At 34.1% G+C, this 14,046-nt stretch overlaps 1 protein-coding gene across 1 annotated transcript in view; it reads right to left on the bottom strand.

Annotated features, from left to right (window-relative positions):
* Positions 1-2,669: 2,669 nt before the first annotated feature.
* The window catches only part of ccdc18 (coiled-coil domain containing 18), a 71,580-nt gene continuing 60,203 nt past the window's right edge, over positions 2,670-14,046 (bottom strand). Inside the window, exons 25-28 of the mRNA XM_056473076.1 lie at positions 10,195-10,332; positions 9,907-10,119; positions 7,240-7,708; positions 2,670-2,922 (exon numbers count right to left, since the gene is read on the bottom strand). Of these exons, the coding sequence (XP_056329051.1) occupies positions 2,915-2,922; positions 7,240-7,708; positions 9,907-10,119; positions 10,195-10,332 (828 nt within the window). The 3' untranslated portion in view covers positions 2,670-2,914. The remainder of the gene's footprint in view (positions 2,923-7,239; positions 7,709-9,906; positions 10,120-10,194; positions 10,333-14,046) is intronic.

The following is a 14,046-nucleotide window of genomic DNA, read 5'->3' as shown; positions in this document are numbered from 1 at the left end:
AGAAAACATTATTAATGATGTTAGCTAACTTTATAAAATGCTAAATACATGCTAAGTTAAAACATGTTAGAAGCATTCTAGTTGCATGCTAACTTATGCTAACAATTTATGCCTCCAAACATCTAGAAACATGTTATCATATTGCCAACTGATTAAATCAACACGTTAAAAGTGTTAACATCGTGCTAGCAACAGGTAAAACTCATTAAGTCAAGCTAACAAAAATATGCTAGCAACATGCTAATGAGCTATCTCTCTTAGATCAAACTTCTATGTACTTTTCAATCCCTTGACTTGCTTTGTTGAAGCACACTAGTAGCATAATCATGCTGACAAAATGTGAAAGCATGTCAGAAACATAACATGTTAAAAGACGTTAGCTGCATTACAATGAATGCAGGCAACATTATTAATAGTGCTAGCTAAATGTATAAAATGTTAAAAGCATGCTAAGATAAAACATGTTAGAATCATTGTAGTTGCATGCTAATTTACTCTACCGAGAAACATGTTATCAAAATGCTAACTGACAAAGTGTTGACAACATACTAACAACAGGTAAAACTCATCAAGTCAAGCTAGCAAAAATATGCTAGCAACATGCTAATGCGTAATCTCTCTTAGATCAAACGTCTAGGTGACTATCAAGCCCTGGACCTCCTTTTAAATTCACGCTAGCAGAATAAAACATGCTAACGAAATGTGAAAGCATGCCAGAAACATTATAATGTGTTAAATGGTGTTAGCTGCATTATAATCATTGCAGGCAACATTATTACATTATGCTAACTAAATGAATAAAATGTTAAAAACATACTAAGCTAAAACAGCATTGCATGCTAATTTATGCTTCCAAACATCTAGAAACATGTTATCAAAATGCTAACTGATTAAATCAACACTAGAAGCACAACATGCTAGCAACAGATAAACTGTCTGTCTGTCTATCTATCTATTTATCAATCTATCTTTATTTTTGCCCACGGCAACTTCCTCCCATGCGGTTTCCTTAACCTGCATTTCAGCATGATTTGGCCTTAAGTTCTAATAATATTAATAAATATAGTTCTAATGATATTTATACATAATCAAACTAGTGTGCAACTTAAGCAAAACTGATACTAAAATAGTTTTAAATTTGGTTTTGTACACATATTTGTTGTATTTTTTTTAATCGTTTAAGTTAATTTGATTATATTATCAATGAATTTATCGGCTATAAATTCCAGATCATTCCAGAATTCAAGGCATAGCAATTGCATAAATTAATATTAAAGTTTTAAAGAATAAATCAATAACAAAATATGAAAATATTTATTTAGCACATTGCAACAGTGGGTTATCACTTCAGGGGACGGGGACTTATTACAGTTTAGAGTTATATCTCAGAACTGCGTGATATAAAGTCAGAATTGCGACTTTATAACTCAGAATTATGACTTTATAACTCTAATTGCAGCAGCGCAGTGGTGTCGCTCTGTTGCCTTACAGCAAGAAGATCGCTGGTTAAAGCCTCAGCTAGGTCAGTTGGCATTTCATGTTCTCGCCGTGTTCGCATGAGTTTCCTCTGAATGCTCTGGTTTCCACCACAGTCCAAAGACATGTGGTATAGTTGAATTGGGTAAGCAAATTTTTCTGTACTATATGTGTGTGAATGAGAGTGTATGGGTGTTTCCCAGTGAAGGGTTGCAGCTGGAAGGGCATCTACGTAAAACATATGCTGGATAAGTCGGCGGTTCATTCTGCTGTGGTGACCCCAGGTTAATAAAGAGACTAATCCGAAAAGAAAATGTATGAATGAATGAATAACTCAGAATTTTCACTTTATAACTTTTTTTCAGGTGCAGGAACGGGCTTCCATACATAAATGCAACAGCACTAATAATTGACATAATATATTTCGGTGTTTCGTTTTTTGGCCATGGTTTCCACATTTTCGTTTTTCAGTTTCGGCCAAGAATTTTAATTTCGGTGCATCCCTACAAATTTTACCACGCTAGCAACAACCTAATTGATAATAAAATAGTTAAAACATGCTACCTCCATAAAAACGTATTGTAAACATGATAAAATGTCAGCAATATGCTAATACATGTCAGAAACACACTAGCAACGTATTAGAACATGCTAGAAATATGCTAAATCATCATTCTCTCCAATTCATCTCATGTAAAAATCTTTTTCAAATATTCAGAAGAGGCTTTCTCAAGTCAGGTTTATCAGAAAACTCCCCATCTTATAAGGTCACCTAGTTTTATCTAATAAATAATAATTATAAGTTCTTAATTTCTTTCCATAATTATAGTAAATTACACAACTTCAACCCTGAGAATTTTGCTGCTTACCAAATGTACAAAACAAACAAAAGAAAAATAAACCTGTTAAACAGTGTAGGAGTGGCAAATACAAGTAAACCACCTCCAGCAAACACACTATACACACAGATATTGGTTATTGTTTCACTAAACAATAGACTTGTGCAAATTAACACATAAGTGCACACTCACACACACACACACGTAAATACACAGAGCTGCGTGTTGTCATTCAGCTGAGCTCATTTCAACTACGGCACACTTCCTCTTTACGTGCAATATATAGTGTAACACTGAAACCAGATGATTCAGAGTGGTTAAGCATGATAGCACGACAAGACATTTATGGAAAAGTTTTATTATTAGTCAATCGTTCGACACAATATAAATAAGCAATATAAAACATAAAACTTTGTAAGACTAAAAATATACAGCTAAATACAAAACCTCCACAGGACACCTGAAGTGCGGTGTGACCATCGCAATCATGTTCAAGCTCAAACAGTTCTAGCTAAACAAAACTCATCCACTAACTTTTAGACTAAAAATGATTGAATCGTCATGTTTTGGACATCAGTGAAGCTTTTATACCTCATTCATTACGTTCCTGCAAAAAAAAAAAAAAGAATTTAGTCAAAAATGTTGGAGAAAAACAATAAATGAGTGTTTATGCAAAACACTCCACAATGATGTTAGGGCACTGTCATGGTCAGCTGGAGCTGTGAGCTGTTGTAGTGCGTGTTGCTGTGATGTTCGGCCAAATCAAACGAGCAAAAATGTAATAAAAATGTATCGGTTACTCACTCTCATGTTATTCTAAACCTATATGACTTTCATTCATCAACATCAAAACAATACAATACTGTTTAAAGGTTTTGTGGAAATAAAATCTATCTTTTAAGAGCATTAGGAATGAAACTTTAACCTCATACAGGGCTAAACACTAAAGGGCTCAAAAAAATTTGAATGGCCCTGTTGGAAAAGATCTTTATTTGCCCCATCAAACTTTAAAAAAAATTAAAATTTTAAAAAAATGAAATAAATTTAATAATACAATAATAATAATAATAATTTAATAATTAAAACATTTTATATTGTAGTTAATTCTGAGCAAATTATCTTAAATAGTGTCAAAACAAGCAAGCTAGTTGTATATATACACAGTTTTTAACATAACCTTTCCTAAAAAATGTTTTAAAGGTTTTTAAAACCATAATAAACTAAATGTATGCATAAAAAATTATATTTATAATGTACAGAAAATGTATTAAACCATTATGATAAATAGAGTTAAATAAAAAGTTTAAAGTTTTATTGAAATGGATTGTTGTTGATTGGATGGGTGTTGTCCAGGGTGAGTTTCCCAAACAACGACGTAACTCGCAGCTGAACTATCATAGTACGATGCATCGTTTGGGAAAAAAACAATGTAGTGACGAGTGTCTCCCAAAACCCGTAATTTCTCTGTCGCAGATCAATCGTTTGAACCACGTTAGTTATAACGTAAAACGCCCATAATTATGCTCTAAACAGGGTGGTAACAACTTTAAAGAACCCCATCATTTCTTTGTGCATATTATATTGTTTTTACAAACACACGCATTAAAAAAAATCCAATATTAGTTTTGGTAAAAACATGCACTCGCTTTCCTTATTAATTGAAATATACAGCTGAAACCAGAAGTTTACAAACACTGTATAAAAAGGAACATAACCATTTAAAAAAAATGTCTGATGTTAAATTTGACTTGCCTGTTTTATTTCTATTTGCTTAATAGCAGAATAATGAGAGAGATTTTTTTTGAGAATTTTTATAACTTTTCTTGAAAGTCAAAAGTTCACATACGATAAGATTACTTTGCCTCTGAAAAAAATCCAGATGATGCTGTGAAGGTTTTAGAAGTTTCTGATTGAAAAACCTCAAACACCTTGCTTCCTCATGTGACAACATGGGAAAATCTAAATAAATCAGCCAATGACACGCATCAAGGAAGTGAATTGTGGACCTCCACAAGTTTGGTTCTTCTTTGTATACAATTTCTAGATGCCTGAAAGTGCCACGCTCATTGAGAGAAGGACTATATTTTGCAGAGATGAATGTGCTATGGTGCGAACTGTGTGTATCAACCCCAGAACAAAAGCAAAAAACACAGTGAAGACGCTGGCTGAAGCTGGTAAGAGAGTTTCATTATCCACAGTGAAACAAGTCCTGTACTGACATGGGCTGAAAGACTACTCAGCAAGGAAGAAGCCATTACCCCAAAAGCATAATAAAAATGCCATATTACAATTAGCTAAATCACACTAGAAAAAATACTTACATTTTTGTTCTGTGGTCTGATGGAACAAAAATTGAACTGCTTGGCTTTAAAGATCAGCGATACATTTGGAGGACAAAGGGAGAAGCTTGCAAGCCTGAGAACACCTTCCTAATTGTGAATTATGTGGATGGCAGCATCATGTTGTGGGGGTGTTTTACTGGAGAAGGGACTGGTGCACTTCACAGAATAGATGGCATCATGAAGAAAGAACATTATGTAGAAATATTGAAGCAACATCTCAAGACATCAGCCAGGAAATTAAAGCTTGGCCACAAATGAACCATGACCCTAAGAATACTGCCAAATTAGTTAAAATGTGCTTTAATGAAAACAGAGTGAATGTTTTGGAGTGGCCATCACAAAGCCCTGACCTAAATCTTATAGAAAATTTGTGGGCAGACTTGAAAAAGCGTGTGCAAGCGAGACAACCTAAAAATCTGATTCAGTTACACCAGTTCTGTCAGGAGGAATGAGACAAAATTCCAGCAAACTATAGTGAGAAGCTTGTGGAAGGTTACCCAAAACGTTTGACCCAATTTATACAGTTTAAAGGAAAAACTAAAAAATATTAAGCAAATGTATGTAAACTTTGACTGTCCAGAAATTAATTACAAATTCTCAAAAAAAACCTCTCTCATCATTCTGGCATTTAGCAAATGTAAATCATTTTGGTAATCCTAACGGACCTAAAATAGTAAATGTTTAGTATGATTTCACATTTTAAAAAAAATGGTTATGTGCCTTTTTTAGAGTGCATGTAGACTTTTGGTTTCAACTGTGTGTAAACGGCTCAAATAGGACCAATGTTTCCTTTACAAATATTATTGAGAACATTACATATCCTAATCTAAAACATAAAATCACTTACAAAAGCTAACACTATTCTAATATCATATATAAATCATTTAAATAAATAAATAATCAGGCTATTTCTTAAGAAATTAAATTTAATATTTATTAGGAAATGAAAAAAATCCTACTTTTATAATAATATTAATAATGATGATGATTATTATTGTTGTAAAAATACAACAATACTGTAAAAATACTTTGAAGGCAAATTACACCTAAGAGAGACGACTTTAATGTTTTTTTTTAATCATTCCAAGTTTAAATGTTAGAATGTTCTAAATGAATAGGGCATAGGAAGATAAGTGGGAATAGAACACTTTCAGGAACTATGTTTCTAACTACAGCTGCAGAGGTGTAGTTGCAAGCGGACAAGTTTGCAACGCAGTTTGCGAATGGGATCACCAAACCAACGAATTATGTTTGTAACGATGGAACTTGTGGTAGCTATACATGATTGGGTAGCTATACATGAACAAAGGAAAATTAAGTGTAAAGTGTAAAACCCAAAAAGTTAAGGTAACTCAAACTATTTGAGGAAACCGACAGCGAAAAAACATTAAAGTTCAAAAACTATTCCTAATAAGTACTGTGAACTTAATCTATTTGAGTAAATGAAGCAATTTGAGCACAGTAAAACCCAATAAATGAAGAGAACTCAAACCAACTGAGTACTGTAAAACTCAATAAGTTAAGGCAACTCAAACCGTTTGAGGAAACCGGTTGCTACAAACCATGAGTTAAAAAAAACTAATCTGTACGAGTACTGTAAACTTACTCCATTTAAGTTGAAGTAATGAGGTATTTAATTAGCTCATTACCTTCAACACGGAGTTCAAAACTCTTTTCAAATGAGTAGAATTAACTTTCACCCTGGTCTGACAGCCTCTATCCCTTAAAAATATGTTTGAATCTAAAATAATTGTCAAATTTTTTAATCTTTACAAAAGAAAGTACTTTAAGACACGTCTTTTTCCTCTGTAATTGACCTTCCAGTAAAGCTTGGACAGTGGACAGTGTAATATGTAGTTTATAATAAAAAAAAGAGGGTTAACTAAACCCAAGCATTTATTTAGTTGTTCAGTTGTAATAGGAGATGAAAAGACTCATCACAGACTCAGTGTGGCATCAGATGAGCATCAGCCTTCATAGAAAACACTGTGTTTATATTTCAAAAATGTGGTGCAGTACAAAGCAATTTGTCCAGTGTTACCCTCTTTACATAGCCTGGGAGAGTGTATATGATTGATTTTGAACAGTGAGTTTAGAATGACACTGGAAATGCCCAGTTTGGCTAATAGAAATCAACAGTAATCATGCATATAGTCAACTGAATTTAGGTTTAGTGGATCCCACAGATTTGAACTATATGGATCAAGACATTTCTCTACTGTATGTAGTCTTCTGCCGGTATCAAACCTTTTTTGTTGTGATTAATTGCTGAAGCTTTTATCATGGTATAAGGTATTATGATATAAAAAAAGATTACTTTAGCAGGTATAATAATAAAAATACTTAAAGTATTGGTTTATTGTTTATACATGTTCAGAGTAAACAAACGTTTCAAACAAATTACACATTTCAAAAGGATGATAAGTATAATAGGTCACACTTTACAAAAAATTTGTTATTTCTGTTATTAGGTGTGTGTGTGTGTGTGTGTGTGTGTGTGTGTGTGTGTGTGTGTGTGTGTGTGTGTGTGTGTGTGTGTGTGTGTGTGTGTGTGTGTGTGTGTGTGTTTGTGTTTCACTTGCCTGTTGCGTGTGTGCTGTTGTCAAGAAGGGACTGTTGCTCCTGAAGGGCCAGAGTCTGGTTAACAAACCTCAGCATACCTGAGAGAGAGTCTAGATCTGCTTCCTCTGGCTCCTCTTGGTCCAGCATGTATGTGAGTGGATTGAAGGTCATGTCTGTGGAGCAGGAGGCCTCATGGCTGCTCAGCCCCTGCCAGACCTGCGCCGGAGAGGACGGCGGCTGCAGCGCAGCCTGAACACTGGCCTTCAGACTGTCTGAAAGCTCCAGAGAGGCGTCAGAGAAGGTGTTGTGCCAAGGGGAGAGGCTGGAGCGTGTGGAGGATGGAGGGTCCTGAAGAATGGAGTCTTTATGAGGAGGAGAGAGAGGAGGAAGAGGTGGAGTGCTGGGTTTGTGACGAAGTGTGATGTTGTGGAGGTCTGTGACTCTTCCCAAGCTGGAAAGTTTGGTCTGAAGACGAGCGATCTCTGACTCCTGAGAAAACACAGGGAATGAGGCTTTAAAGGGGTGACGTTACTAAAAATAATATTATTTTGTGTATTTGGTGTAAAGCGTTTACATGACTATAGGAACACTTTTTTGAAATAGGCTCATTTTACAAGTCCCTAAAGTAAAACAGTCGAGTTTTACCTTTTTTTTTTAATCTAGTCAGCCGATATTCAGGACTGACAGGAGTACTTTTAGCTTAGTTTAGCATAAATCATTAAATCGGATTAGACTATTAGCATCTCATTTCAAAAAGAGTTTAGACAATTTTTCTATTTAAAGCACAATATCATTGTGCCTACTTCTGCCATGGTACAGCAGCAGCATCCTTTTATTATTACGGAATGAGAGTATAGTTCCTAGCAGTGTTGGAAAATAACGTGTTACTTTAACGGCATTACTTTTGACAGTAACTAATACGCTAACACATTATTTTTTAAATATAGTGACTCCGTTATCGTTAAAACATGATGCGTTTGTCCATTACTTGGTAAGTGAATTAATTTTGGCTGCAGTCTAGCCTACATCTTCCTGTTTACAGGGACGACTCATTGTGGGATTGGTGGATGAAAAACCAACCACTGTAAAGTAGACGCGTCATGTACGAGTCGCCAGACTGGAAGCAATAGCAGAAACTGAAGGCACACGAGGTACACCACGTGTGAACATGAGAGACCGAATGCACGTGAGGTAGACCTAGTGTGCGCACGAGACCAAAAGACCTATTAACATTACTATTATTAATTACTAATACTTCTATGTTTGTTGTTGTAAATAAAAATAAGCACACATTTGTTATCTGCATAACAAGCTTGATTAGTTTAGTAGACACAGTGACACATTTCTGTTATATTTCAGAACACATTATTTAAAATGTATAGTGTTGTATTTCTCAGAAAAAAAGCTGTGATTTACTTTTTATTGTTTTACATTTTTTTATAGCTGTAAACAAGAGCAGATTTTACACTTTAGACATACACAGCTTACTGTCCCTGCTGACATACCATTTTGTGCAGTGTGTTGACAATCTTCTTATCACCTGACATAGATTTGTAAGGGTGTGTTTGAATGAGGCGTTTTAGTAGGTGTAGACAAGTCTAAACTTTTATAAACAATATCTCTATGGGTTTGAGAGTTTAGTCTTTGAGACTACTGATCGTACAGTATATATGCACAAACAACTTGGGTGCAGAGATGGTGTGCTACACATAGGAGAAACATGAAAATATGCTTTTTGTTTTTTCTCATTTGTATGCTACTGACATTGTGGATGTTGTAAATAAATACATAAATAAATAAATATATGCATATATATATATATATATATATATATATATATATATATATATATATATATACACACACACACACATACATATATATAATCTTTTATATTTATATATTTGTTTAACTGCCAAATTGTACACAAATTTCTGGGAATTACAACCACAAAATCAGTCATTTTTATAGCAAAAAGAATAAATAAAATCACGTAAAAAAAAAAAAAAAATAGGGGACATTACACTTTTTTGTTCTGAATACAGTTACTACTGTGATGTTACTTATTATTGTGGAGTAAGAACTACATGTTTACAAAATTGTAAGTAGTTGTGATATGACTATTGTGAATTAATTACAGAAATATGTGTGTTGCAGAGAGAAGCAGGTCACTGTGGATCTATACGACATTTGCATTTATATTTGCAAACATTTGTATTTATATTTTATATTATTATTATTATTATTATTATTATTACTACTAAACAATATTAATATAAATGCCATTTTTATTTTACCGCAAAATATTACAATATTCCTTTTAAAAGTCTGTAAAAAATATTACAAATATTTTATTACAGATAAATATTAACAGTTTCTTAAAACTTCCAAATAGTTCACTTAATATTAATAATTAGTTAGAATTAGTCCAAATTGTGCAAAACAAAATAAAAAAACTAACAAAGAAAATGTAAAAGATTTTATTTACTGTAAGTTTTTTAATAAGATTTTATATACTGTAAGTTCTCAAATAAGATTTTATTTATTGTAAGTGCTTTCCTCACACTAAATCTACTAAAATGAAGTGTAAAAAGTTTTATATGAGCCTTGGAATGAACAGATCATCAAGTTTGCATTGAATTGTTCTCTGAAATGATGTTGATCACACCCTATAATGAGTCACGCACCTTGATAAGCAGGTTCTCATTAGCATTTTGCAGTAGCTGTTCTTTGTTGTGAAGCTCAGCGTGTAGGCGCACAGAGGTAGACCTGGCCTCCTCCAGCTGGTCTCTGGCCTGTTGCAGCCGCTGGCTCAGCTGCTCCTGAGAGTTACGCAAAGTGCAGGAGATCTGATCCGACACCATCAGCAGCTGCCCACGTGTCTGCTGCAGGGCTGAAAGCTGTGAGAGTGAAAAACAAAGGGTCAGACCCAGCAAAACAGACCAGCCAGAACCAAGATGAAACTTTGTGTGCACCTCTTTGCGGTGCTCTTCTCTCTGCTGCTCAAGTTCCTGCTGCAGAGTGGAAACACTGGCCTGAAGTCTGACCTCAGCTTGTGCTGAGCGTTTCTCCATCGCACACATCTCCTCTCGCAGCTGACCCACTTCATTCTCCTGCAGAAAAACAAGTGGGTTAAGAAATGCAATGAGAGACGTCTCACGAAAAGAAAACTAAACAATGAACTTTCCTGGAATGATGCGTCAGAGCCTGTGATATTACACAAATCTGTTCTTTAAAAAATGTAAAGTTATGTAGGCGTGAAATATGGCCTGAGGTGCCGATTTCAGTTCTGCAAATGTAAAATGGCTCTGCATTGACTTTAGTTGACTTACTGTGCATTCAATGTATGAACAGTCCTGGTGCTGGAGGGTTGTTGCTAAAAGGGATACAGCTCCAGGCAGAATTTAACACGAACTATTTATATTATTTATTAAATTACACATTACATTGTGTTTATTAACATCTCCCTCATACCCCAACCCTAAACAGAAACATAACAATAATCGTTGTTGTACAGTGTCTCAAAAATCCCGCAATGTTGATTATTACCTAATTAAGTCATAGTAATAACCGTAACTTTTCTGATTTTTATTGTAATGCAATAGTGTGCACCTTTTGTAAAGCTGCTCTTAAACAATAACTATTGTGAAGCGCTACACAAATAAACTGTCTGCGCCTCCAAGTATCCTTAGCTGTATCTCTTCTAGACTTTTCCATGCTGGAGTGCATGACATCGGGCACTTTTTTTCCGCACAGAGTTGATGTTTTTTCAATGGCAGGCACATAGAGCACTCCATCAAAAACGCGAGACGCAGTAGGTGGTTAGAATGAGAGATGCCCCAGGTGCAAACCGCATGCTAATGCTTATTGCTGCTTATTAGCAATAGAAAAATGCCTCTCACCTCAAAAAAAAAATGCATTCGTTGTGATCGGGCCTTTCACAAGTGTTTCTTTTGGCAATGCGTCAATATTATTGATTTTTTTTTTTTTTTTATGAACAAAATAGTTAGAATTTTAAGTAAAGATCATGATCCATGAAGATATTTTGTGAATTTCTGACTGTAAATAAGACCAAAACTCCATTTTTGTTGGTAATATGCTTTGTCAATAACTTAAACAGGACAAACTGAAAGGTGATTTTGAGTATTTTGGTTTTATTTATACAGATTCCAGATTTTTAAATAGTTGTTGAATGAATAAAAAAGGACATATGTTTTTGTGGTTCATGGTCACATTTTATCTGATGCATATGCTTTCAAAAACATCTTTTAACTAAAGTTTGAACCTAAATAACCAGCTTCACTGCTTTACATGCAAACCAATAATTACAGCAGGGCAGCAAAATGTTGACACAAGATTTTAAGTCAATTCCAGGTGCTGAGAACAAAACCCCTGAATCCAAACATCCAAACTGGATAACTCAGCTAGTGGCTGTGAGCACTGAATGAAATAAATGTAAATAAAGGTAAATCTAATACTATGTACATACTGTTTAAAAGCTCTTTTGTTAACATCTTCCATGGCTGAAACACTGATTGAGAGGCTGCATAAGATGTGGGATGATGTTTATTTTGTGCTATAACTGGAAAAAAGAAAGATCATTTATTTAATCTGAGGTATCTGTAGTGATCTGTCACGCCACTTTACTAAGTTAACTGTTTGAATTTACTGATAAAATGTACGGAGTCTGGAAGACAACACTGTTTCTTTTCTTTTTAAAAAGCTTGTGAATGTGATTATCGGATGGGAGGTGCAACCGATAACATCTAGGGAAGTTTTATTTACAAATCAACTCAAACAGCACAGACTAAACTATCAGTGTTTGGCTTTAAGAATAGGGACACACTGAAATAAATCCAAAGCAGATAGAATGTGGATGGACTAAAATCTCTGAGGAATATTTCCAGTACCATGCTGAATTTATGCCATGAAGTATTGAGGAAGTTCTCAAGGCAAAAGCGGACCCTTACTAGTAAGGTGTACCTAATAAAGTGGCCGATAAGTGTATAACTTGTATATAAATCGTATAGTCTAACAAAGCTATTAGACGTGTTGGGTGTAAGTAATAAAGCAACTACTGTAATTAAATTTCTTTTTAGCTAAAAAAAAATAATAATAAAGAACGGGATTACTTTTAAAAGGGACTTTTAGGTAATTTAATTAGAATTATTTGTAATCTACCTCCCTCAAATACTGTACATGAACTCAACAGTTCTATATAAATAAATTCAAAGCAGCATCTGGAAATGTTTCGTCATTAAATTAAAAACATGGTGAACTTTTGCCCCTATCTTATCGTGCCCTATATGTTCTGGACTAAATGTTCACACAGCTAAGAGAGAAGGGCTTAGTACTACTTATTTGCTTCATTTAATGAGCTGCTGAACAGATTCAAAATTTCCAAATCTAATTTATTCCATTACTTTCAATTACGCAATTTTGCTAAAACATATCTTACTACATTCCCCCTCCATCCAAAGGAAACTCTAACTGAAGACATTTTTTCACTCTCAAATTCTCAGTACTACATTGCCTCCATCTATGGCCTGCTTTGTTCTGTATATGTCCCTCCTCTTTCTGTACTTAAGGATATGTTGGGGGGGAGAGCTACCTGTAGGCTTAGAACTTGATGAAGAGCTGTGGAATAATATCCAAGCTAAAACCAGCTCTACCTGTATTTGTGCTTGCTTGAAGCTTCAGTTCAAAGTTGTTCACAGAATCCATTACACCAAAGCAAAAAAAAAAAAAAAAAAACTTTCTATAACAGCAATTGCTCCATGTCCCCAGCAGAACATACTCACATTTTACACCTGCCCTAAATTAAATTCCTTCTGGTCTTCATTTTTTGACACACTATCAAGATCTCTTAATGTTTATGTTAACCCTGGACAATTTTTGCAATTTCTGGTTTGCTCCCTACACTGACTGTTTATATAATCTGTCCTGGTGGAAAGACCTAATGTCTTTTTTACATTTGGAACAATTTAAACACTTTATTAGGAACTCTCTCAGCTTATTTAATAAATTGTGGAAGCCTGTGATGTGAGACATTACCTTCTATGTAGATGACCCCCCCCCCCCCTTTTTTTTTTATTCCTTCATTAATTAGCTTTTTTTGTGGGGTTGATTTGTTGCGATAAGGGTTATGGTTGTTTAAATAAGTGTAATCTATTATTATTCTGTATGTTTAAAACCAGCAGATTATACCAGATATTTCGTATGCCACGTACATACTGTTATGATACAAATATCAGCTTAAAAAAATTCAAAGCAGTAGAATTCTTTTTTTTTTTTTGTTACACAAATTTATTTTGCATAATAATTCTATTTTCAAGAAGATTTAAATAAAGGCCACATTTATGAAAATGATTGAACATGGTTAAAATGCAAGAATTTGTCAGAATTTGTCAGAAATGTATAGCAACATATAGTATTTATGAAATATTGTGTCATTGTTTTGATACAAATTTTTATTTTCTATTAAGTTCCTCTTTGGCTCCAATTTATGGTAAAGGATTAAGTTGAATATATATATATAAACAGTTGAAGTCTGAATTATTAGCCCCCCCTGTATATTTTTTTCCCCAATTTGTCTTTAACAGAGAGAAATTTTTTTCAACACATTTATAATCATAATAGTTTTAATAACTCATTTGTAATAACTGATTTATTTAATCTTTGCCATGATGACAGTAAATAATATTTTACTACATATTTTTCAGGACACTTCTATACAGCTTAAAGTGACATTTAAAGGCTTAACTTGGTTAATTAGGTTTACTAGGCAGGTTAGAGTAATTAGGCAAGTTATTGTATAACGATACTGT

This window comes from Danio aesculapii, chromosome 2, assembly GCF_903798145.1.
Source record: "Danio aesculapii chromosome 2, fDanAes4.1, whole genome shotgun sequence".
Taxonomy (NCBI): Eukaryota; Metazoa; Chordata; class Actinopteri; order Cypriniformes; family Danionidae; genus Danio; species Danio aesculapii.
This window is presented reverse-complemented; position numbering and strand designations above follow the sequence as displayed.